The sequence below is a fragment of the Perna viridis genome, chromosome 8 (assembly GCF_037379345.1).
Source record: "Perna viridis isolate PV_CMFRI_1.1 ecotype Kerala chromosome 8, ASM3737934v1, whole genome shotgun sequence".
NCBI lineage: Eukaryota > Metazoa > Mollusca > Bivalvia > Mytilida > Mytilidae > Perna > Perna viridis.
In genome coordinates this window covers 18617087-18644786 of record NC_142452.1, presented here as the reverse complement: position 1 = coordinate 18644786, position 27700 = coordinate 18617087, and the positions used below count along the sequence as shown (strand labels likewise).

The 27700-nt window shown below is 31.9% G+C and overlaps 2 protein-coding genes and 1 long non-coding RNA gene across 13 annotated transcripts; 1 reads left to right on the top strand and 2 right to left on the bottom strand.

Annotated features, from left to right (window-relative positions):
- Positions 1 to 618: 618 nt before the first annotated feature.
- On the bottom strand, positions 619 to 14854 carry LOC148609633 (heat shock 70 kDa protein 12A-like). 10 transcript variants are annotated; one of them, XM_088540578.1, is made up of 9 exons: positions 14707 to 14854; positions 7878 to 7918; positions 7148 to 7360; positions 6212 to 6304; positions 5094 to 5153; positions 3490 to 3777; positions 2809 to 3051; positions 2259 to 2418; positions 619 to 1734 (listed from the first exon to the last, which is right to left on the bottom strand). In XM_088540578.1, the coding sequence occupies exons 2-9, from the start codon at positions 7899 to 7901 to the stop codon at positions 686 to 688; spliced, it is 2130 nt and encodes a 709-aa protein (XP_088396704.1). In that variant the 5' UTR covers positions 7902 to 7918; positions 14707 to 14854; the 3' UTR covers positions 619 to 685. The 10 variants fall into 10 exon arrangements, with proteins under 10 accessions (XP_088396704.1, XP_088396703.1, XP_088396705.1 ...); XM_088540577.1 differs by lacking the exon at positions 14707 to 14854 and adding an exon at positions 14412 to 14564; XM_088540579.1 differs by lacking the exon at positions 14707 to 14854 and adding an exon at positions 14412 to 14564 and having other exon boundaries at positions 6224 to 6304.
- LOC148609632 (uncharacterized) lies at positions 14380 to 18008 on the top strand. Its single transcript, XR_015914445.1, has 3 exons — positions 14380 to 14515; positions 15774 to 15847; positions 16249 to 18008. It is a non-coding gene; the product is annotated as an uncharacterized LOC148609632 (long non-coding RNA).
- LOC148609631 (heat shock 70 kDa protein 12A-like) lies at positions 18004 to 27700 on the bottom strand. 2 transcript variants are annotated; one of them, XM_088540588.1, is made up of 7 exons: positions 27559 to 27700; positions 26623 to 26878; positions 22722 to 22823; positions 22170 to 22454; positions 20651 to 20902; positions 19974 to 20133; positions 18004 to 19127 (listed from the first exon to the last, which is right to left on the bottom strand). In XM_088540588.1, the coding sequence occupies exons 2-7, from the start codon at positions 26857 to 26859 to the stop codon at positions 18079 to 18081; spliced, it is 2085 nt and encodes a 694-aa protein (XP_088396714.1). In that variant the 5' UTR covers positions 26860 to 26878; positions 27559 to 27700; the 3' UTR covers positions 18004 to 18078. The 2 variants fall into 2 exon arrangements, with proteins under 2 accessions (XP_088396714.1, XP_088396715.1); XM_088540589.1 differs by lacking the exon at positions 22170 to 22454.

The following is a 27700-nucleotide window of genomic DNA, read 5'->3' as shown; positions in this document are numbered from 1 at the left end:
CTTGTATTTGTATTTTTGATTTACCTTATTAAAATGTTTTCTTAACGAACGTTTACTTTGTTTGAAACTTCGTATTTCAATTTAATCAAATCGACGCATACCAATCTTTTTATATAATAACGCAACGGAATTATTGTTCATTTAAAGAGTAATCAAGGGAACCAAGGTTATAGATGCAATCAAAAGAATGTAATCCAGGGACAAAGACCAGACATGGAAAACAGACATATACAACAACGAACATACAGTAACTAAAACCATACATACAAAGTAACACAAGCAAATGAGCAACTCGGACTCCACTAAAAACTGGGAGCATGGACTCGGTGCACCGGTAGGGTTAGCGTCCTTTGTTTTTCTAGTAACACCTTCCGAGTTGCTCATAAAAAGTCAAGTCCGGGGTAGACGGAAGAGGAAAGGAAAACTATGACACGTTGAACAAATCAGTTTTCATGGCGCAGATGGATACACCATAACGATCCACGAGTTCATGATGACGACCATAAAACTTTTGTAGTGATGACTTCAATCTTGTAGCAAACAAAACCCTGTTCCAGAAGCCTATTTGTTAGAATTTTAGTGCAATACAAAAATGCAGACTGATCAAGGACAGTAAACTTCTGAACTTGTTAGCTGTTTATTGTAATGCAAATATTATTTGACATCATCATTAATCCATATGAAATTAGATAAGACTGAAGTAACCTTTGAATTCATCATTAGTCTTTTCTTCCCTTACTATAGCAACCAGTTCTGTTCCACTTGCATTTATGCGCACAAATACTCTTCCCCTCTGTACTAATTCAAAATGGAGAACCCCTAGGAATGAACAGGAAGCATCATCCGTATACTTAGGGTTTTCATCGGATGAAGCATAAAACTCCAAAGAAATTGAAGTGTGATCTTCAATAGTAGGAAAGTATTCGTGTTCTATAGGAATATCATCTTGATATAGAACTTGTCCTATTTCAACATGTTTATGAAATATATGATCAACCATGTACCGGTTATTCACTCCAATAATCTTTTTCCTCCCTGCATATTTTATTGGATCATACGGCATTTGTATTGGGCAACCGTACGTACACTGCGCAACACGACAGGTAATGCATCGTGGATCAAATGCGTATAAAATAGCACCTTTTAAAACAGCGAGGTCAGTATCCTCTGGAATAATGAAAGTAACATCGGGGTGTTCTTCTCTCAATTTGTCCATTAACACTTTAGATTTAGAAAACCCACCAACAGCAAGGACTGTATGGATATCTCTCAAGTGTTCTTTTGCAAATATATCCTGCATAAAAACGACAATATTTGAAACTGCCTCGTTCATCCAAGATACAAATAATGTACTTTTGATTGTCAGTTTGTCTTTGGAGAATGTAACGTTGTTAGCATATTTTCTTGTCCACTCTCCATGCTGAAACTTGACATTGTTAATTGTTTCATAACACTGGAGAAAGCTATATGGAATTTTGAATATAACATCAGTGCTAACACTTTTCGGCATGAAACTAACTTTTTTTAATTCAAATGTACAAAGAAGCTCATGGTAATCTGTTGGATCATCTTTTCTCACTTGACCGATCACATCACTTCCAAATATGTCTACCAAAAAGGACTCGAACTTTTCGTTTATCATGTTAGAACCCCAGCTACCCCCACTTGCTTGATGAATTTCCTTAAGTGTGGTTTCTGATGCTACTTCATGTACGGTCAAGTCAATAGTACCCCCTGCAAACATGACACTGCGATATTAGATTCAAAATAAGTAATACAAAATACCTTAAGTTATGATACCGTTTGACACTCACTCACTTTAGTGGCTACGAGGATGTTACTTTTTACTGCATTTGAAAAAGTAGTATATTCATGAATTGTACAGTTTAATAATGCGCTGTTATTTTACAATATAGGCCTGTTTTTTATCCAGTTGTTATGATGAAGCTTGGTAAATAACTTGAAATTTAGTCTTTTGAATAATTTCTTTTTTACATTACAACAAAAAACAAAAAAGAAAAAAGGAACCTGTGCAAACCAAACTTTTGTCCATTTATCTCGGTTTGAAATTTTTAAGCTGTGTGAACCGATCACTTGCCTTAACAAAATAAACCCCTCAGTTCAGAAGAGGATCAGGTTAGACAATTGTCATGAGTTGGTCAAATTTATATGTCTTTTATATTCCTAGTGAAAATCTAGCTCGTACCAGTTGAGTGATTTTTATGCATATTTTACCCTATAACTATCGCCAGACTTACCACCTTGGTCAAGAACTATATACTTTTCACCGATTCTCAATTGAGAAATAACTTTCACTTTGTCTTGGCTTTCCTCAACAAACATTGGCAAATTTCTGCAGTACAACGAGGCGGCTTCTGGTTCTAAAGCCAAACTCAACTGTTCGTTGTCAATGCCTGCCTATAAAAATACCTTTCTAATCATCTTAAAAATTGAAATTACCCTTATGAAACTGTTATTGCAAGAATGAATTGTAGTTTGCTACAAACCTCTGTAAACTAATCGAATAAGAAAGTAAACATTAATTGCAATCAACAAATAAACAACTTATAATGTATCCGTGGAAAGTATCGAATGATGATGATTACGGTTTTATATTATCATATTCCAAACGTTTCATGTTCCACGTATTATAACCATAGCTGCGGTGGTGTCGTCGTGGAATGATAGTTTCGAATGCATACAGGAAATTAGTGGCCAAATGTGTTGTAAAACATTTTTCCTCAGGAAAACGAACGGTGAGATGCTTTTATATTTCAAAGACCTCTGATCACATTAATAACGATTTACCTTTAACGCTGCATCTCTCATAAACTGTTTTGCCTTTATGTCCCAGATTCCTGGAACTGTCAATACCCAATGGATATCTCTTTCCTTTATGATAGAACTTGCACCATATGATTGTTTCACCTTTTGTAAAAATTCGTTTCGGATATAACTGATAACGATAGCAAAGACGTCGATAGCTTTCATTTTAGTTTTGTTTGATGATGTCATTGCGTCTTCTATTTCTGTTCCCGCATTTAATTCATCCTATAATCATACAGAAAACATGTCATGTCTATTTTTATATTTACACTATACAATTTGGTCACAATTAAAGTGATAAACATTTTAAAATGAGTAAGTTGTTTAGATATTATGAGGCTGTCCTTGTAAAAATCCTATGATATAGGTGGCACAATGTAAATTTTGTCCCACTGACTTTTTTGTTCCAATAAAATATATGTCAAATAGTAAAAAGTTTGTTTTATATCGACAATGGATGGCTCAGAAATGAAACTTAATATTCACTAACAATGCAACCAAGTTTTGCTCATATTAAAATTTATCTCTCCTTTTTCAATGAATCTAAATGCTTTCTATTTAACGTATGGACTCACCCTTGAAAAACTATTGTAATGTTATATGCAATTTCTTGTCGCCAAATTGTTACATCTAAACGTTGGTGTTATCATTACTTTTTATTACCTTGTTCGTGTACAATAGCATCTTAAAATTCTTGAAAAAATACCAATTTTGAAAATTATCCTCGTTTTGCATGTCATGGAAATCATTCTCTGCATCATAACCAAAGCTATAGAACGACCTATCTGGCATTAGCAGCACACTAGTGGGAGCTTTGTAAGTTCGATGTCCTGATGAGTACCAGCCAGGACAAAATATTTTACTTTGATTGTCCCTAGAACAATAAGCATATCCGGAATATGTCGTTCCAAAGTCTATGGCAGCAACAAATATCTTATCATGTTTGACTGTCTACAAAGCAAAGGATTTTTAGTGATTTTAAATAGTTCATCTGAAGATTGTTTTCAATTGTTGGTCAGAATATTGTTTATTAATGAACGCTTAATAAACCGCGAAACAAAAATGAATAAATACTGTGAAAGTATCATTGTTCGTGGGGTACCACTTTTCGTGATTTTCGTGGTTCGGTAAACCACGAAATGTAGTTCCCAACGAAAAGAAAATTACTGATTTATTTGTATGATATAGTTTTTAAATCCAAGAATTCAAGAAACTACAAAATCCCCCCCCCCCCAAACCACGAAAATTGGTACCCGCGAATAAAAGCGTTTTCACAGAAACACAAGGGTTTTTTAGACTAATATTATTAATAATATGAAATGAAGGTTTTATTAAAGCGGATCATTATTGTCATACCATACTCTCAACGTCATCAATCGATTGGTAACACCATTTGTATTTTACGTGCATGTTTTTGTGTATTGAATACCATTAAAAGTAGTTTTTTACTAAGGGATTTGGCTTTAATACAAAATGGACATTGTTGCCAAATTACACTGAACTATTTAGCATATAAAAGCAATTCAAATAAATAATCGACAAAATCATATCTTATTGCAGTCATATGAGTTGGGTTTAGTATCATCATGGACTTAAGTTAGTTTGCTGAAGATGCATCAGCCCATGATGACGATTTCAAGTTTTATATAAATGTTTGTATTACATCACTTTCTGATTTTGCTCAATATTTTAAAGATTTATGTACAAATTTATATGGAAGTGAAATATTTTTCATGGCGTTTTGTTTCTCATTTGATATATTGGAACACTTGACAGCATACATACATAATCGTATATTTTGTTATCTTTTGTTCAAGTATGTGGTTATATTAAGTAGCAGTCTTTCGAAAAATCAGACAGAACGTGATTCATGCATGTCAAAAACCCACTGAATTCAGTTTTATTTCTTGTTCAGAGACAGTTACTGATCACATAATCAGTCTTAGTTTTTCATTTGGTTGTTGCACTTTTGAGATAAAAATTATATAGATTGTATATGAAATTTCCACTTGGCAAGAGTTATTGTTCTTGATTTGGCTTCATTTGGCTGAGGTTAATGGTAGATTAATGTATGATTTTCTAAAAAATGCAGATTTAAATGCAGAAAAGATTATCGTTATGTGAAAGTATAGCACATGTAGACTGAAAAAGCATCGTTTGTTTGGTGGGTTTTTCTACACCACGAATCACTTTTCCATTGGCTGTGTCTGAATTTTATATGGACTGGTACTTAATTAGAAAAATCTTTGAAACAAAATCAAGATTACCATGACTACTGGACTTTTGTGGTCTGCAATATTAGATCCAGAACAAGCAGGTATTTCCGCCTTTCAGAAAAAGCAAACATAATGATGTATCAACTTCATATTATTATAATTGTCAACCGTTGCCGATAAGAGCCATGAAAAATCAATACTGTCAACCTAGATCAAAAACAATCACCAAACATCTTACGCATCCCTATTTTGAAAAATCTTTAATTGAACAAATAATAACCATTTTTGAATTGTTTAACTTTATATCAAAATTTTTCAAAGGATCTCAAAACCATGATTTAGCTATACATAGAATTAAAGTTGACGAAGTTTTTACCTTCATCATGGTCTCATTGTCTCGACCTAAATTATATCTTATTTACCGAATTTAGCAACATAATAAAATTCAAAACCCCTCAAACAATGAAGCTTTAATCCGTGTATTGTACACAGTAAAACATCTCGGCAGCTGGATTTGGGTTCCTTTTCGATATTTATTGTTGAGATATTCCTATGTACATGGTTATTATTCAGGTGATGAAATGTTACTTATAGAAACATGTCAACAGTATACCGAAAGATATAATGTTATTATAGTTGGCATTGATTTAAACCGTTTGGCAGAACTAAGAAATCGAGTATTAAGTAGCAGAATTCTGTAAAATATGATACACCTGAAAAAAGGCTTCATGTCTTTATTTTTGTCATTAAGTTGCTTGATTATGTCTATATGATGCAATATGAAATTATTCATTCAAATCTGTCCGGTCTTAGGAGATAATCCACATGGAAAATCCAATAGTGTCTTTTGTATTATAGTGTCATTTACAGAGATAACTTCCTTAATTTTGAATTCTACAGTACACACCATATAATTTTCATCTCCTATGAACAATGGTTATATGAAAAACCCCATGCTACTTTTAAACAAAATATCAAAACTTAAAATATGTAGGTTTTCCAATTTTTCATGATTCTTATGTGGAGTGCTACATAAATATTGTTTTAAATAACTATTCAAAAAACGATTTTTAGTGTTCACATGAAAATGGTTGTTTTGCTTGACGTTGTAATGTATTACTTTATAAGCAGCAGTGCAGCTTTTTGCATTGCCATATCATATAGCCTACTTTTGAACATACAGGAGGTGCATTGCCAGATCCTTCCAATGAATTGACAATCGAATTTCCATCTGATTCACATCTTACTTCTAGTGTGATATCCTGAAAATAAGGTAAGAAAATTTGAACGCTAAGTTTAACATAAAAAAAACAGTTTTTCTTTCAAGAAGTTAATGACAGATGTCATGTTTGACTCAAACTGAAATACAGATTAATTTTGGCAATTATGGTTAAATCAAAGACATGTTCAACTCTATTGGATTTTCTGTAAAAAAGAGAACGTCAGATATCTCAGGGGTCATGGTCTATGCTCTTATCTTTTAAGTTTTCCGTTGCATATAATTAATATAAGCTGAATAATTTGTTTTAAATGTTTCTACGAGTTTACATACTTCTGTCTCTGTAAAAGTTATATTAGTTATTGTTCCCCTCGTACTAATGATGTTTTTTTCTTATAATTAATAATATTTAATCGATGTTTCATTAACACGGATCAATACTGCCATACACCCGACGTCATCAATTGATTATTAACGCCATTTGTAATTTACATACATGCTTTTGTGTATTGGATACCATTAAAAGTAGTTTTTTACTAAGGGGTTTGGCTCAAATGCAAAATGGACAATTTTACCCAATAACATTGAACTATTAAGCATGTAAAAACATTCAAATAAATAATCGGTAAAATCATATCTCAATGCAGTGATATGAGTTGTAGGAGCGTATCATCGTGAACTTGAGTTAGTTTGCTGAAGATGCAGCAGGCCATAAAAGATGAATTGCGAAGTATTAAAGTGAACGGGATCTTTTTGCGCGGTGTCTATATTCGTAATTTATTTGGTGAATCAAACCATACAAATAACAAGCAAAAAAAAAAAAAAAAAAACCGCGAATAAACATACTCAGTATTCGAGAAATAAAATTAAAAATTCAACTTTTTACCTCCGGTGAAGCATTTCCTTTTTGATTACTACTGGTTATCAGATCATTAATTCTTCTACCCGCAGTAATCGAATCATCACCCATCATACTAGTGTTTAATTTATCATCATTTATCTCTCTTCTCGTGTTATCTATATTTTGAGACTGTATGTTTACTATATCTACTTCATTCCTTGAACTTTTCTTTGTTTTTCTCTTCTTATCTTTGTTTTTCTTAACAAGATAAAATATATATTCAGATATAAGATTGATAAACAAAATAGACAAAATAATTTCACATTTCATTATTATCTCGATTTCGGACTTCACTACGCCAAAAAGTCGTAGTTCTTGTCTTTTTGCAAGTTGTTTGACATCATTGGTACTTAGTTCTTACTTATTGAAAAGTTTTCTGACGGAATGAGGAATGAACAATTAAATAAATAGAATATAACAGTGTAAGAACACTGAAAACAGCGAGGAAATTCCTTTATCAAATATTTTGACAAGTCAGTACACTGATGTTGTCTTTATACTGTAACATAATTTTAAACAAGAGAAGCAGACGACATCCTGGCAACTTCAAAACAGTGTAACGTTTGCGACGTCACAGCAGAAAGTTATATTCAGTCACTGACCATATATTACTTGTTAATATATGGTCAATGCATTTGGACTACTCAAATAGAACGGTTGCATTATAAAGGTAATCAATTTTAAGACAAATATATATATTTTTTTCCTTAAGTACCTTTCTACTCCCGGAGTTACCCATCTTCTAAACTTTCTTAACTGAAATAAATTATAAACATGTTATGGTCAATGTTAAGGTCAAGGTTCAAGAGAGACGGTTCAAGCGTTTGTTTTTTTATATTACTATTGTCAGGAATAAAAACATTCAATTTAGAACCATTATGTACATCAGCAAAGGTTAGAATGTCATTTACGTATTATTTCATTGACTTCCACACGTATGAATACCATAATAATCAACATAATTGTGGATATTTTGATAGGAATTCTCGCTCAAATAATAACTTGAGCACATACTCTGTATAGTAGAATCATTTAAAAGATATTCGCGAAACTCCCAATTCAAGATTATTATCAGAATTCATATAACATTAAAACCTTTGATTTTTCAACACTTTTTACTTTTATACCCCATATTCTGTTAAAATCCCGATTTGAAAAACATTATACATCATTGTTACGAAAAAAAAAGACCTAGATACAAATATGTAATTCTTGGTAAATATTCCTCATACTTTGTAAAAAACAATTCCAAATCATCTTCTAATTATATAGAAGAATATATTTTCGTGTGCTCGAAATTTTGTGGACAATATATTTGTCCAGTGTTCAACAAACGGTCATTATTCCAGTGGGAACAAATTGTGCTTATCTAATTGTTGAACTTTTCCTTCACTCTTATAAGGCTGACTTTATAGCTCATCTGATCCAAAAGAAGGAACGGCGTTTAGCTAAATTATTTAATCTCAGTTTCCGCTATATATATGATGTATTATCGTAAAACAATCCTAGTTTTGGAGATTTGATATATCGCATTTACCGCAAAGAACTAAATATAAAGGACACTACATACACTGTGAAGTCAGCCTCATATCATCTTGACCTATACTTTGAGATCGTTAGTGAAGGAACACAATTGACCTAACTATACAATGAATTCGATTCCTTTCGTATTGTAAACCTTCCTTTCATCTGTGGCAACGTCCCTTCGGCGTTTGGAGTTTTCATATCACAACTCATGTGTTATGCTAGAGCTTGCCGTAACTATGCAGACTTTGTATCGCAGTAGAACTCTAACAAACAGGCTTCTGGAACAGGGCTATGTTGCCACAAGATTGAAGTCATCACTACAGAAGTTTTATGGTCGTCAAAATGAACTCGTTGATGGGTTGTGTGTCAATGTGCGCAATGAAAATTGATAAGTTCGACGTATCATAGTTTTCCTTTCATCTTTCGTCTACCCTGGACTTGACTTTTTATGAGGAACTCGCGGGTGTTTCTAGAAAGGCAGAGGACGCCTATCCTACCGGTTCAGGTTTTCATTTACTTTTGTTACTTTGTTTGTAGTTTTTTTTGGTTTTTGTTATGTTCTTGGTTGAGTATGTCTGATTTCCATGTCTGGTCTTTGTACAGTTTTTTATGTCCGCTAGAATTATAGCAAAAGTCATGTGTCACCAAAGTCATTTTTGATTCACAATAAGTGATTATCTGTACTTTGTAATTGTTAGTTTTAAACCTGAACAAAAATTAAAGTCATGCGAATAAAACAATTTTTATAAACACAGAAGTTTTTAGAGCAGTGCAGATAAATTCCGTTATATCTTTAGCACTCAGGTTTTAACTTTTGAAATTTCATTTTCAAGACTGATTTCAATCTTTCTTTTTTACTTTTAAGGTTCATCATAACTTTTCGACAAATATGGCCTCCATTTTACCGAAATACTGACTCTGACTACAGACAAACCTGTGTATCTAGAAAATTCGTACGGCATAGCATGCGCTAGAGATGAGAACGTTACATCAATTTCATATAAAATAATATCCAAGACTGACCTTACTGTTGCTGTTTACTTTTTTTTTAATTTTAAAGAGAGTGTGAATAAGATTAAAGAGTAATCAAGGGAAGCAAGGTTATAGTGGTAATCAAAAGAATGTAATCCAGGGACAAAGACCAGACATGGAAAACAGACATACACAACAAAGAACATAAAGTAACTAAAATTATACATACAAAGTAACAAAAGTAAATGAGCAACTCGGACTCCACTAAAAAACTGGGAGCAAGGACCAGGTGCACCGGTAGGGTAAGCGTCCTCGGCTTTTCTTGAAACACCCGCCGAGTTGCTCATAAAAAAGTCAAGTGCGGGGTAGACAAACGAGGAAAGGAAAACTATGACCCGTTGAATAAATCAGTTTTCATGGTGCTGATGGATACACCATAACGATCCCCGAGTTCATTTTGACGACCATAAAACTTCTGTAGTGATGACTTCAATCTTATAGCAACATAACCCTGTTCCAGAAGCCTATTTGTTAGAGTTCTAGCGCGATACAAAAAGTCTGCGTAGTATTTAAAAAACGATATATTCTCACTATTCTCTATTCTGCACAGAATAATATTATGTTACAATTATGACTGATATCCATGTTTGTAATGAAAATTAGAAGCACTGGTACAGTGAATGGGGATAAATCAGTAAATTTAACAACCAGTCAAGCAGGAGCTGGGGAGTTGCAATTCTTTTCATCGACTGCAAAAGTAACTTTTTCATTTTAGATGTTTCTATCAAGGATTGTAAGCTTACATTAGATGCTCTTTATGGACCAAATGAGGATCACCCTGATGTTTTTAAGAAAATGCATAATAATTTTCAATTTTATGATAACAGATAATGTATATAATATTTGGGGACTGGACTGTGGTCCAAAACTACCGTAAACAATAGTAAGATTTATACTATAAACTACCAGACTGTAAATAACCAATAATAATAAAACATACATACAATAGTTGATGAATGAATTGGATTTGTTAGATATTTGGAGGTTGCAACACACAATAGTTAGGAGGTATATATGGAGAGGCCATGACAAAAATACAGAGTCGTCTTGATTATTTTAATGTTTCTTCAGACTTGAAACTATTTGCTTTGACATCAAACATTGGCATCTCTTACCCTTAAAACCATTTCAATGCCCTTATTGAATTTAATTTTATAAATCGAAAAACTTTGGGAGTAACATGGAAATTTAATAGGTTAATCAAAAGATGTTCTTAAATTAAGATGGCGAAACAAGTAATAAAAGATGTTATAATTGAGTATGAGTATGACTCATATGAAGAGGTTGAAAACCCTGAAGTTTACCATTGATGACCAGCTTTCATGGGAAATGCTGAAAATGAAAATTAGAGATACAATGCTTCCCATCTTATGTTAAGAGAGAATCTGATAAAATAGAAAGTGTTGAAGTTAAAAAATCTAGATGAATTTCTAGAAACTAAGGAGTCAGACAGTGTCAGTTATAAATAGAATAGCTGTAGATAGAACTTTTGGATCTTCGTTCGAGAATTATTACTAGTGTAAAAGCCAAACGGCAGTTAGAAGGAGAAAAAATAAGATACTTTTGTAACTTGGAAAAGAAAAAGTTTCCCAGCAGAGTATCTCCAAATTGGTCACTGACAATGATCAGGTTATTCAAGGCCCTGAGCTAATTTTGGATCAGCAAAAACATTTCTAAAAACAATTATACAACAGTTCTTACACTGAATTTAATTATATTTACAAGCAACTTTTTAATGACGACAACCCCTATGGCATAAAACCAACCCCTCACGAAATTGAATCTTGGGAAGAGTAGCTTTGTCTGCAAGAATGTTTGACTTCATTAAAAAATATTACAATTATCAAGTCACTCGGTATAAATGGCTTTACATTAGAATTCTATACGTTTTTCTGGACGGATATTAAGTAATTACTCTTTAGGAGTCTGAGTAGAGGTCTGGTAACAGGTAAGTTTTCAGTTAGTTAAAGACATGGTATATTTACCTGCCTACCGAAGGATGGAAAAGAAAAACATCTCATAAGAAACCCCCAACACATTACTTTACTATATATTGACTACAGTATAGCTCCACATGTATAGCAAATAGAATGAAGCCAGCATTACAAAATATAATGAGTCAAACACAATAAGGATTTCAATAAGGTAAGTATGTTGGTAAATATGACTGACTAGTCTCTGATCAATTTGAGAAGCTAGAAGAAGATGATACACCAGGCTTTGCTTCTAATTGATTTTGAGAAAGCTTTTGATGTGGTTGAATGATCTTTTGTAAAAAATAATCTCAAATTGTATGGTTTTTGCCATTCATTATGTAATTGAGACAATGCTTTTTTATCCTGAAATTAGAAGTGCTGTAACAAACAATGGCCATATGTCTGATTTTTTGTATTTAGAAAGAGGCAGGCAGGGAGACCCTTTATTACTCTACAAATTCATTCTTGTGCTACAGAGCCTGGGGGCATCACTAAAATAATCCAAATGTCACTGAAGAAAAGATAGATTAAACTTAGTACTTATTCAGCCAATATGTTGATGACTCCACGCTAACAATGCGTGACAATGCTTATTCTTCGACACAGACTCTGTTTATTTTTGATTCATTCTCTGTTTGTGCTGAGGGTTGATTTAGACAAGACTGAGGCAATAATGGTTGGATCATGAAAAGGAAGTAGTAAAAGATTACTTCCTGAGAAACTTTCATGGAGTACATCAGAAACATTTAATATCTTAGGAATATATTTTGATATCTTTGCTGTTGATAAAACGGCAAGTAGTTATAGTAATAAGCTGAAGAAGGTTAAACATGTCTTTACACTGATTTGAAAGACATCTGTTATAAAGCATTAGCTTTCCCTATCCTAATATAAACACTTCCTGTTTTACTCAATCCCCTTTAGATATTCTGATAGAGATTTAGAACACCTTTCATAAGTTACCCTGGGATGAGAAAAAAAGTTAAAAGAGATATTATTATTTATACACTAGGGGAGGGTGGATTAAATTTTCTGCATATTTCCTTCTTTTGTAAATCTTTCGAGATGTCGAAACTCCGAAAACTGATAGAACCCTGAATATTTCCCCAGGAAAGCACTACTTATCAACTCTATTGAGAAATACGGCAGGAACAAGATATTATATCTTAATAGAGACCCTTGGAGTACTTGTTGCAGGGCTCAACTCATTTTGGAGAGATGTCTTGCTAACTTTTTTCAACACGACCAAGAATCTATGATAACGGACATACATGTAATTTAGAATTTATCTTGAAACAACCCATATGGCTGAACTCGTCTATTGAATGGAATAAAACAAATTATAGAGGAAGCTATTGCATAAAGCCAGAAGAAACCATGCAAATACGTGTACTAACTGTACGCAGACAGTCGAAAGGAAAGTCCTCTAAAAGTATAAGAAAAATGGAGGCGAGTTTTAGACGCAATTGATTTGGACTAGAACTTAATACACAGGAACACTTTTATTATTGCCAAACAGTCTAGATCACAAAATTGTCAATGTAGATTGATCCATTGAATGTTGTGTACTAACGTTTTCCTTATTAAATTTGGTATAATGGACACCAAACTATTGCCTTGGTATCTCTTTTGCGGAGTTATAAAACATATCAAATATCTTCAAGATATGTTGTTTTGAGTTGTATAGACAAAGACATTAATATAGAATTGAAACATGTTTCGATGACAGATAATTATTGTATTTATAACTGTTGATATAGTGTTCATCATTTATAACATAAAAATCAGCAGCCCTTTTCACAAAAAATCGTAAGAGTAAAATTAGTCGTAAGTTGTGACGTCACAATACTTAACTCTATTATGACATCATATTTTACGACTAATTTTACACTTACGATATTTTGTGAAAAGGACGCACGAACATGTGGTTTACTTGTAGTTTCGTTTTTTTTTCAGAGTTTATGTGCATGTATGCATTTTTGTGCGACTTGATAGCGCCCTTTTTTATAATTGACATCTCTTTAAATGCACTTCCCCAGAACAAAATCGTTTTTATAAATTTGAAAACAAACAAAACAAAACAATAAAAATTATAGCAAAATTAACACAGAAGCATGACAAATAAAAATATTTTTATGAAATGTAATGCAGCCCATTAACTAGTACATCTAGCTATCTTTGAACATATCTCTGTTACACTTAACAAGAGAACGATGTCAAATGCATGAAATAAGGTAAAATTGGAAAATAGTATTAATGTCTATTGCATTGATAGTGCAAAATCACAGATAAGAGGTGATTTACAACTTATTCAAAAGTAGAAAATTGAATGACTTGTAAATATTTAAAACTCCAAGACAAATACTACACGAGAACAAGATGAGACAATGATATAGTTGAAAGCCATTAAAAGAATTAAGACGTTCAATTTCATATCATTCTACGTACTTGTATTGTACTTGAATTTTTATCAAACTTTAACGTCTTTCAAATCAAGTAGAAGTCTAAATTGTACTAAATTAGTTACTAGATTTGGTGACAAAGCCACGCCCAACCATAATTGAAATGTTTCACCATATCTTTCCATTTAGTAATACAGGAGCATTTAAACATGTTTAATGAAATGACTAAATTTATCCAGATATAAATAGATGATATAGTTTCTTTTCGTTTCAATATTCTAAATAACTACAGAAAGTAAAACTGTACGATACCTATTGTGCGTTAATGTATTCTATCTTGTGTCAATCCCATTGCTCTTATTGTCGTAAAGATAAACAGGTGAACACACAACAAGTGAAAATGAGGTATTTTCCCTGTGAGTATTTAACTTCCGTATATTGAATTGCGCATCTAGGTTCAGTGATATATCAATTTCAAATAGCCTCTTTTATTTAATTTTACATTGGTCTATGTTAATTGAGCAAAAAAATGGTTTTGGTTTCTATTTTATGAATGTTACATTTTCATTCAATGAACAAATGTCAGTCAGTCAATTAATCTAGATACATTTAAGACTTGATTGTTTTCATCTGTGTAACTTTCATTTTGTGCAGAGTTTCTGGTTGTACCATTCTTCTTTTGCGCAAAGTTTCCTGTCGTTTGAAAATTCTAACTTCTTAATAGTTTTCAATTTATCTAAAGGAGAAGTAATACCGGAAAGTGGTAACCGGAAGTTAAAGGGTAGTATCTACTTCAATAGGAGTCTTGATCAAAATCAGACCGGATGTGGTTTATGCATGTCAAATTCTATTTTTTGTTGTTTCGAAACAGTTCCTGATTAAATAACCAGTCTTACCTTTTATTTAGATGCTGTACTTTTGTGATAAAATTTATAAAGATTCTACATGAAATTAGCACTTTGCAGGAGTTTAGCGTGAGATGAATGTATATGTAATAGTCTGCAATGTTGTTTTATATGAGTATTTTATGTATTGTGTAATAAAATATTTGACTTGTATGAATGTGTATTATGTTTTCCTATTTGACTTGGACCGATTGACAGACGAGCTTTCGGAAACTTGTGATTGTATTGCAATCTAGTCGTAATTTTCTATATTCTTGTTCATGCTTGATTAGTACGCACTTCTTTTCTCGTCATCTATTGGTTGGCAATTGTCGCGGGTTAATTCCTTTTTCATTTGAACACTCTTACCTAAGTATCTGAACGGACATGTTGGTTTTTATGTTCATCCGAATCTAGCAACCTATATTCTTATTAACTCAACTTATATACGCATCTGATTTCAACTGAACTATTACTAAGGTTAGTTTCTTTAACATTCCTAGATTAATTGTGCATGTTAATGCTCTTGAAATTAACATTTTTACCTCGTATGAAAGTCCGGTATGAATGATTGATTGATTGTGTAACTTTCATAATAATTTACCTAAACACACAAATCTGTAATGCTATTTTTCTATGATTAAATAATGAAGATTAATGATTGATTCATTTAACAGTTCGAGTGGACCGTTCGAAAGTAAAAGTGTAAGTCTTTAAATCGATCACACACTGTGGTCATGAAGTAATTGTTTTAAATTATAAATACAATAAGTGATTTTTGATACTTCAGGTACAATACAGTAGTACTGGGGACTTACTATTCCTGTGACCATTTACAAATGTGCCTCTTGCACGATATGTGAGGTAAGCTAAGTGTTTTGTATTTTTGAGTTTTTGCTTTGCTTATGTATTTGCTTTGATCTGTTTTTTTACGCTTATTGTATGCACTAAATCGCTTATACTCTAATGCTGTTGTTTTGCTCTTTAATATGTTTGATTAGATAATTTACCATTTTCTTATAATTTGCTACATTTAAATATGGAGTCAAATGGAGTCAAACTACATATTTAGCTAGTTGGTTTATGCTTCACAAGCAGATTGATGAAGCCGTAAATTAAATTTACTCAAATGTTACATTTTTCCTATGATATGTAAATGTACTAAAATATACATTCACACACATGGTTAATTTTTATGTTATCTTTATGTGCAAGATGCTATTATTTATCTTGTGCTGTGTATTGAATATAACTGTATTTTATAGGGCATTAACATTTATTGGCAATAAAGCATAGAACCCTAGAGATTAGAGTTTACTTCTATCAACACCCTAGAAATAGAGGTTGTGACATAACTTTTTCTCAGAAGTACAGATTTGAATGCAGAAAAGACTATTGTAACATAAAAATATAGCATCTTAAGACCGAACAAGTTGTTTATTCAGTTGGATTTTGTAGACCATGCATCACCTGTATCATAGGCAGCGTATGAATTTTGTATGAACTGGTACTTAACTAGCAGTCTTTATAAAATCAGACATTAAGTGATTCATGCATGTCAAAAACCCATCAACTTTACTTTTATTTCTTATTCAGATTTAGGTACAGACCACATAACCAGTCATACTATTTTATTTGGGTGTTGCACTTTTGAGATAAAATTTATATGGATTGTATATGAAATTAGCTCTTTGCAAGAGTTAATGTTCTTGATTTTGTTGATTTTTATGGGAGATAAATTTATGATTTTCTCAAATGTACTGATCTGGATGCAAAAAGGACAATTGTTTTGTCAAAATACAGCATATATAGATTGTAAAAGCATTGTTTGTTTGGTGGGATTTTCTTCACCATAAATCATTTTAATATGGCCAGTGTCTGAATTTAATATTGACTGGTACTTAGTCTTTTTCAAAAACTATCCTGGGCTCGTAAAAAATAACTGCTCCCTTTTCTAAAAATTGGAAGAAAAACGAACGCATTGTTTTTTACACATTTATTTTACATTACTAATCATAAATGTTTTGTCGATAGTTTGAAGTTATAAGTATTTTTGATAAGATTCCCCTGCGTTTGGGAAATCAAATCGTTTTCACTGTCTTGTCTTTATCTTTGGGCATATTATTTTGATTTTCATCCGAATCCTGGTTTCCTTTATTATTCTTTTGAATACGAAGAACCTATTATGAAGATTAAAAACGAGAGGAATTCCTAAGGCAAAACTTGGAATTGAAGAAGCAAAAAACTTCAATTATTCCGTATTTACAATGCATATTTAAAAATAAGTACGTGACAAAAATATAAACCATAAAATAGAAGTAACAACCACACAAAAACAAACAAAAGCAAAAAGGTAATGAATTTTAAATAAAAGTGTCCCAAATTTAAAGATAACGGATCGACACTGTTTGTATATCTAAAGTTTTTTTAATTAATATGAATAATGATATATTTTTATCGTAGTGTCATATGTAAGATTTCAACAAATAATCAACACAATGTATTCACACAAAGTGAATAAGTGCGAAGTATACAAATACAAATGATAATATAAGTATAATAAAAACAATGCGATGCACATTTAAATTTGACCTATTATCATTGAAAATACAATAAGCATATGACCAAAACAACAAAACAAAAAAAACAGAAAGAAACAAAAAACAAAAAACAAAAAAAACAAAACAAAACAAAAAACAAAAACAAAAATAATAAAAAACAACCACACACACAAACAAAAAAAAAAACAAAAAACAAAACCAAAAAACAAAAGAAAACAAAAAACTAAGAAAAAAACCCAAAAAAACACCAAACAACAAACTAAAACAAAATAATAATAGTAATAATAATAATAATAATAAAACAAAAACAAATTAATATTAATATTAAATGAAACAACTAATAATACGAACACAATCATAATTAATTAAATATATAATAATTGCTATGATTTACAAGATATAATCACCTATGTAGATCAAATTTGAAATGAAACATATATTAGTTAATAAAGTCCTTTTTATAAATAATTTCACAATACTTCTGGAATGAATACACCATATCCATTATATACAAAAAAGTTAAACTAATTAAACTCAAATTAAACTGAAATATCCTTTGTACTCTTTATTCGTCTTTTCATCCCTTGCTATGGCAACCAATTCTGTTCCACTTGCATTTATGCGTACAAATATTCTACTTCTAGTTTCTAAATCAAAGTGAAGTACGCCAAGGAAAGAACAAGATTCCTCATTAGTATACTTAGGTGATTTATCTGAAGAAGCAAAAAATTCTAAAGTAATTGAAGTATGATTTTCGATAGTTGGAAAGTATTCATGTTCTGCGGGAACATCTTCTTGATAAAGAACTTGACCTACTTCGACATGTATATCAAAGACATCGTCAATCATTGACCTCTTGCACGCACCGATAATTCCTTTTCTGTCAGGGTATTTTATTGGGTCATATGGCATTTGCATTGAAATGCCGTAAGTGCATTGCGCAACGCGACAAGTAATGCAGTTTGGATCAAATGCGTACAAAACAGCACCTTTTAAGACAGACCATTCAGCATCATATGGAATGATGATATTTAGATGAGGGAATTTTGTCTTCAGCTTTTCCATCAATACATTAGATTTGGAAAATCCACCAACTGCAAGAACTGTTGTTATATCCTTAAAATTTTGCTTTTCGAGTATTCCCGTCATAAAATTAACTATTCTGGTAATAACATCTTCGTACCATTCTTGAAAAAGTTTCTTTGAAATTTCGAGTTTGTCCTTAGAAACAGAAATTTTATCACCATATCGGTTTGTCCATTCTCCATTTTGGAACTCGCAATGGTGAATGCTTTTGTATTGTGAAAAAAATGTAAACGGAACTTTAAGTACAACCGTCTTCAAGTCTGGTTTCAAAGAAAAACTTATCTTTTTTGTTTCAAAAGAATTAAGGAATTCCTGATACTCAGATGGATCTTCTAATCGTGCTTGGTCGACTACATTCCTACCAAATACGTCCACAAGAAGTGCTTCAAACTTTTTATTTATCATGTTAGATCCCCATCCACCACCACAAGCTTGGTGAATTTCTTTTAATGTGTTTTCTGAAGCTACTTCATGTACGGTAAGATCGATTGTCCCACCTAAAAATAAAAATCAAGTATCAACTAATTATGTTTTCACTATATATAATTGTAAATATGTTAATTTCGCGTAATAAATTGTTAAGTGAGTTGTAAAAAGTGGCCAAAATCTAGTACTGTAATAAAATCAAGTTTGTTTAACATAACTTACAAGAACTGTAACAAGTAGGCTTCTGGAACAGGGTTATGTTGCTACAAGATTGAAGTCATCACTACAGAAGTTTTATGATCGTCATCATGAACTCGTGGATTGTTATGGTGTATCAATCTGCGCCATGAAAACTGATTTATTCAACGAGTCATAGTTTTCCTTTCCTCGTTTGTCTACACCTGACTTGATTTTTTATGAGCAACTCGGCGGGTGTTTCTAGAAAAACAGAGGACGCTTACCTTACCGGTGTACCTGGTCCATGCTCCCAGTTTTTAGTGGAGTCCGAGTTGCTCATTTCCTTTTATTACTTTGTATGTATGATTTTAGTTACTTTATGTTCTTTGTTGTGTATGTCTGTTTTCCATGTGTTGTCTTTGTCTCTGGATTACATTCTTATGATTACCGCTATAACCTTTGTCCTTGATTACTCTCTTACACATTTTGCCTCAAATGTTTATTAAGATTTCAAGTTTTTTGCCTGGCTGAAGTGAGTGAGAGAGAGAGAGAGAATACAAGCTTAACTGTTGAAATTTAATATATTTAGTTTGTGATGGACAAAATCAGGATCGTCTGTCAATATCATTTCAGTAAGGAAAATTTGGGGAAAGCTTTGTTTTGAGAAAACTACCCCGCGGACCTCATAACCGATATCTCATGTAAAGTAAAGTCTTTCATACTTTTTCAAAAACACATACCACCTTGATCTAAAACTATATATTTTTCGCCTATTGGAAGTTCAGAAATAACTTTCTCTCTGCCTTGGGTTTCTTCAATAAACATAGGCAAACTTCTACAGTACAGCGAAGCTGCCTCAGGTTCTAAAGCCAAACACAATTGATCGTTGGCTATACCTGCCTTGAAAATAAAAATCAAGATCATTCAACTTAATTTTCTGGGTTCTCTCATTGTGTTTAATTCATTCAAATATCTAATAAAATAGACACTGTTTTGAATTAATTAACACTTCCTTCTGATAAAATTTAGTTCTGATGTTTTATGATATATCGTTAAATTTTCATGCAGAAATGTTATCATGTGCTTTTCCTTGTATTTCTTAACAATTTTATTCTGTTATTTCATTATTATGCATTAACGGCGCTTTTCGTCTTTTCTTCAGTCCGTAGTTTGTGGTGGCAAAAAAAACTTATATTACATGTACCTTAGGTGAATCTAAAAGAATCCTATAGGACAAGAAATATATTTTTAAAGATCAGTAGGTCAAAATTCGTAGTTAAATTTATAGAAAGCATTTTTTCTTGGAAACCCTCGACACTGTTCATACAATAAAAAATATCCTCATTAAAAAATACACCAAAAATTTACATGTATCATGTTTTGAATTTTAGTTTTGACTAAGGTAATTACGATATACCTTTAATGCTGCATCTCTCATAAACTGCTTTGCTTTTATGTTCCATATCCCGGGAACTGTCAATATCCAAAAAACATCGATACACAATAAGTTTGCACTGTCTGAATTTGCTCTGAATGCTTTATTAGCTTCTTGTAGCAATTTCCTCTGAAAATATTCAATGCCGATGGCAAATACGTCTACAGCTTTCATTTTTTCCTTCCCAGATTGTGCCATTTCATCTTCTAATACTGTTTCTGAATTTATTATATCCTTCACCAAAAAAAAAAAAAAAAAAAAATAAAATAAAAAATAAAAATAAAAAGATTTATTATTTTTCATTATAATTTGTCAGAAAGGGGACCAAATCATGTTTCACTTTAATGTGCCATGCTAATAAAAATATATTAACTCGTAATGACACTATATTTAAAATCTAATTCCTAATTGGTGTCTGGAAAATAATAACAAAATCAAAGTAAAGTTACTGGCCTTTATGAAACCTGTTCATGAAAAAGTTGGATATTTAAATAATGAAGACATATTTATTTCGTGTAGCTTAATTTGTTAAATACGTAACTACCAGAGATTGCAGTTGTGCGTACCTAAATGGAAATAATCATTTTATCTGTAAATACTAGACAAAAGCCCATTGTGTAATGTCTTAAGCTCCCCTCCTTTTAAACAATACATTAAACTCTCTGATTGAAAAACAAGTCAGCCGGTGCACAATGACACCGAGTGTTAAGGAATTGTGAAAGTTTTGTCGTAATATATTCAGTGGTTTTAAAGAATTTGCTAAAAAGAAGATAGACCCATTTTAACCGACGCATGACAAAGTCGCATGAGGAAACTCAAAAAGTAATTCAAATGAGAAACGAAGAATAAAATTAAAATTAAATCATCTGATTAAAAGTGTGATTGAAAGTGTGAAATTTTCATAAAATACCATTCAGCGGTTTCGGAAGAGTTGCAAATCAGAAGATGGTTGCCTTTTGTCAACGAAAGTCGAAGTCCACGTTTTTCACCAGAAACCCCAAAAAGTCATTTTAATTGACAAACAAAATGAGGGGTGCACACTGGTATTATGTGATATAAAATTCGTGAACGTTTCTTTATTTTCATTCAGTAGATTCAGTGCAGGTATATCCTCTTTCCTCCATAAAGACAAGGAAAATGTTTTGCATTGTGAAACCCTGCTAAAAATCATTCGGATGGAAAAAACAAATAATAAGGTGCATAAAATTCGCATGTGATGAGAAGTCTCATACAAAAATCAATTCACAATTTTCAAAAAATAATTGTGAATTAGAATTTGGACATGTGAACGGACGAACAGGTGTACGGACGGCATAGTCACTATACATCTCCCATTTTGTTGAGTATGATGATGATAATCAAAACCATAAAAGTAATTCCAACTTGTAACTTTTGTGTATCCATTTATTGGTCTTTTTTTTTTATCATATCTGTTTTCTTACATTGTATCAGTTTAATTCGCTAGTTTCGTCATTTTTGCTATCAATTTGTAAGTTCTTACCCTACATTCATACAGCAGCATTTTAAAATTCTTGAAAAAATACCAACTACGGAAATCTGTTTCGTTTTGCTTATTGGCAAAATCTTCCTCTGCTTCGTAGCCAAAACTATACAAAGACTTGTCCGGTTGCAACAACATACATGTAGGAATCTTGTAAGTACGTTTTCCATACGAGTTGAGAATTGAATATATTTTAGTTTTATCGTCCTTTGTACAATATGCAAGTCCAGAAAATGTCGTACCAAAGTCTATTGCTGCGATGATCAACTTATTGTGTTTGAAAATCTAAAACCACAGTAAATGTACTGTTTATTCAAAGATCGTGTGATGTGCCAGGATCCTTTATCTTATAATATATAGATATATATGTAGAATATAAAGTAAATGTTTAAGATAAATTGTATTGTTAAGAAAGTTATTGAAAATGGATCAATGGAATAAGTAGTCTAGAATTTTTTTATCCCGCCAAGCTGTGTAATCTTTGAAGTACTATTTTATGAGATATTATTAGGAAATTTTCCACTACTCTTTCATCAGTAGAATTGACTTTACCTTCCTTTCTGTCTTGCCTTCGTAACTTGCCCTGAATTGGTCGATATTTTCATTGAACTGACTATCTTTGTACTGGGATCTATCCTCATGGTCTTTGACATTCTGTAATGAATCATTAAAATCATTGATAAATGTATTTATACGTTCTGGTGCTGTTAGATATAGAGGTATATATACCTCCGTACAGGTCTTCACCAACCGACATCGATTTAGCTTGTTTGCTCTTTTCACAACATTTTTAAAAGGTTTGATAAACTCTTCCAAAGACAAAGCTGCATTTGAGCAACATTGTTTTCTGTAGGTTCGAATTAGTTTACCTTCTTAATTTCATACTACTTGATGTCGACGTTTGAACATCGGGGTACCTGTGTACTACATTTAGACACGATGTTTCGAATATAAAACTGACGCAACTGATTATTGTTAAATACAAATTTAACGGATGATATTTGTTGGGGACATACTGACTGATTGTGGAAAGCATTTTTGTAAGTGAAATATAAATGCATAAAGGTATCTAGGTTTGAGTTCCTTGCAGTTTTGAATTCTCCGGTAAACATCACTGGTGAATTTTCTATGGTGTCTTCTTTTGTGCGATGTTAAGGCAAATGTACTTAAATTGCAATAAAATGAATCAAAAAAGGTATTTTTATGTTTTACTCCTCAATGTTGGTATTAAAAAATATAAACTTAGTATTTAGATGTTAGTTTTAGATTAGCCCCTTTACTGATTTGTAATAAAATTTAGCAATATTTGTTTTGTCTCTTTTTTTTGTTTTTTGTTTTTGTTCTCTCTCATGTCAGGCATAGAATGCACATATAGTACTATTTTTGATACATGTGCAGAAAATGCTGTTTTAATTCTAAAGAACTGTTCCGTTGAATCAATTAGTATAATGTTAATATAAATAAAACCTTTGAATGGTGAGCTTTATATCAAGTACGCAGATAAAGCTACAAAAAAATAAAAACAAAAAAACTATAATTGTGGCCACACACTGACCGGTTCAAAGAGGGAGATAGTTCTCGCCAAATGTTCTAAATGTTAGCGAGGGTGTAATTCAGACTATCGTTGCTTTATTTTGCCAAAATGTTGCACAAAAAAATATTTTTTCTAACAAAACGAATGGCGTCCAACCATCGAATACTCCCGTCAAACTCGAAACTAAATATTAGATATTTTCAACATATAAAGGGGAAACTAAATTTTTATACATGACTTGTACATGTAATGGCTTAAAGCTGAAGTAACAGTTTCACATAATGTTCATTTGCAGACATATTGGTTAAATGAAGTGAAACATTTATACAATGACAGATATGTGATGATAAACAAGTGTATTTCAAATCCATTAAGATACCTTTACAATATGGTATTCAATATTATTCTTTCAAAATTCAGAAACATTTTTTTCGCTTCCGACATGCAATAATAGAATGTCCTATGACATTTATACCTACCTCATTCCCTAATATACAATTGTATAAAACTACATGTATTTAAATTTAAACCAATGTCAGAATTAAAGAAAAAATAATGGAAACTCGACAACACTGCGTTTTACCTTAAAACCCAAATTCAAAAAGTCACTTCATATCACAATACCATAATTTTCATGTTTTAATGGTTTAATGTTACTTTAATTGATTTTTTTCTTTTTTCTTGTGTTTATTCCATATTATTTGTTGTATTAAATTAAAGAAAAAAATATTTTGTATTTTTGAAGCATGATTCTGCCTCAGAACCATGCAGAATGGAATTTCTTACCTGTTAAATATTTAAACTGAAGCTGTTTAGAACTATTTAAAACCATTTTTTCGATATCCCGCTAAGATTTGTTTCCTTGGGAATACTTTTTTTTAAATAAGATACATAACTGGTTATTGAGGAAAACGGTTTAAATGGTGAAAAAAACTTTAACGCGGAATTTTCCACTGCTATCTAAGATGTTTACAAAATGCTGGAATTTTTAATCGACAATATATTTGTCCAGTGTGATGGACGTGTTTTTTTTAAAAACGGTCGGCATTCCAATGGGAACAAATTGTGCTCCTTTATTTGCTGACCTATTTTTTCACTCTTATGAGGCTGACTTTATAGCTGATTTGATCAGAAAGAAAGAATATCGTTTGGCTAGATCCTTCAATCTCAGTTTCCGCTATATAGATGACGTATTATCTTTAAATAATCCTAATTTCGGGGATTTGATACATCGCATCTTGAGATAAAGGATACTACAGACACTGTGAAGTCAGTCTCATATCTTGACCTACACTTAGAAATCGATGGTAAAGGAAAACTATTGACCAAACTTTAGAACAAACGTGATGAGTTTTCATTCAAAATTGTCAACTTTCCTTTCATCTGTAGCAACATCCCTTCGGTTCCTGCGTATGGAGTGTTCATATCACAACTCATACGTTATGATGCCAGAGCTTGCCGAAACTACGCAGACTTTTTGTATTGCGCTAGAAGTCTAACAAATAGGCTTCTGGAACATGGTTATGTTGCTATAAGATTGAAGTCATCACTACAGAAGTTCTATGGTCGTCAACATGAACTAGTGGATCGTTATGGTGTATCCATCAGCACCATGAAAACTGATTTATTCAACGGGTCATAGTTTGCTTTTCCTCGTTTGTCTACCCCGGACTTGACTTTTTATGAGCAACTCGGCGGGTGTTTCTAGAAAAGCAGAGGACGCTTACCCTACCGGTGCACCTGGTCCATGCTCCCATGTTTTTAGTGGAGTCCGAGTTGCTCATTTACTTTTGTTACTTTGTATGTATGATTTTAGTTACTTTATGTTCTTTGTTGTGTGTGTCTGTTTTCCATGTCTGGTCTTTTTCCCTGGATTACATTCTTTTGATTACCGCTATAACCTTGGTTCCCTTGATTACTCTTTAATTAGAAATCAAGGGAAATGTAGCTGTAAATATCATCTGAAAACATTGTCTCGTAATATTTAGTAGTTATTCAAGTCAAAAGTGTGCATAAAATTGATGTATATGATTTACATATATCCTATCATCATTGTTTCTATCAAACTACAATTAATCATTGTTAATAATTTCCCTTTAATTTGCTTTTAAATAGTATATACATTTAGATGTTACATATAGACGTAACGATTCATTTATATCTCGGTCCGGTCCTTTTTTAACCGACATCGGTTTAGTTTGTATGTTCCTATCATTGGAACTTACATGTAACTATGGTTTGTAATGTCTCTCAAAAGCAAAGTTACTCTTTAGCAATATTGTGCGTATTCATTCTTTAGCCTACGTAGTTTTATATCTTACGATGTCGATTTCATAACAAAAATCAGAGTGCACTACAGTTACATTCGGACGGAAAGTTTCTCGCACAAAACAGACAGACAGATCCGTTTGTTTTTGTAAGACTTAGAATTACGGATATTTTGTTATTTTTGACAAGTTATGGTACACAATTGTTATTTTAAAGCATAAACGTATCAAGAATGTTTGAACTCTTTAACGTATTGGATTCTCTCATCCAGCTGTTTTTACAAATTACTTTTTTTTGTAAGGACTTCCGGGAAAATAAAATAAAACGATATCATTATTTTTCTTTTCCATCCTCCTCCATGCACGTTTTCTCGTGTGGTAGATTTTAAGTTTATGAAACGTAGTATTTAGCTGCAGTTGTCTGCTTTTTATTAATAATAACGGTTTCCTTTCATTATACTAAATGTACAATGACTTCTGAAATTAGGAAAATATTTACAAATGCAATAATTAATTTGTTACACCTCCAAAAATTAAGGATAAAAAAACTTGAGAACACAACACTTGGACCTTATTTTTTTATTGCCTGAGAACAGCATTATTTCAGCAAAAGGAGACGAAATGTGTAAATGTCATTAATATGTATTACTACCTCATTTTTGTTGTCGCAGAAAATGTTTGCAGTTCGATCATTTCGTTTAAGGATAGGGCTCATCTGCTGTCCTGGTTTTTTCTTCAGTAGTGAATCGTCTATAGATGAGGGTGAGTTTAAATTACTTTTAATAGTTGAGTTGCTATTTGGCACCGTTTCTTTTCTACTCACAAAGTTTTGCCTATTTTCGAGTTTTGGGTTGTCTTGTTGTCTTTTTTGACTCTCCGAATTACCCATTTTATTAAACTCCACTGATCTAAAATATTTGAAGCTGTGTAAAATATTTACAGTTGTTTCGAGTGACAAACCCTTTTAACACAACGTTCACACAGTCATTATTAGTGAATTTAAAAAAAATAAAACTGTAGTTTTTTTTAAGGGACAACAGGGGAACCAGGTGTCGACAAAATAATGGAGATCAGCTTTGTTTTAATTCAATTACACTCGTACATTATATGTATACATGTACATAAGATATCCGAATTTAAGTCAACAACATATATGTGAAATGTGGAGGGCAATGATATCAAGAAACTTGTAATTGTTATTCTTTTGAGCTGCCGAAATAGGACTCTTTGGATATTGTTTTAGAAAGACAGAAGATACATTTTCTATCGGTCTCCCAAGTAATACATAGTTTTATTTTCAGTCTGTGCCACGTTTTCATCTATCATTTTCTGTATGCTGTTATTTGGCCTCTGTCTTTCATATGTTGTTTATGTTATTGTGTTATATATATCGTCTTAGTGCACTAGAACTATAAGCATTACTTTAACTAACCTCCTCAGAGGAACGCTTTTTATATTTTTAATCAAATGTTTATAGCGACCTATAATAGTACCTCTCTTTCGTCATGAAAACAATACAACAGTTACATAAAAAAAACATCTTGATAAAACTTAAAATTGACTAGCTTTTCGAATAGATCAAACTTACCAAATTAGGTTGTACTGTTTCTTCGAGCTTGTCTAAACTTTATTCAAAGTAGCTCATGGGCATGACAATACTTCCTGACATTTACTTATATTCATGTTGTGTCTTAACCAAGTCGTAGATAGATAAATTGACAGATAAATAA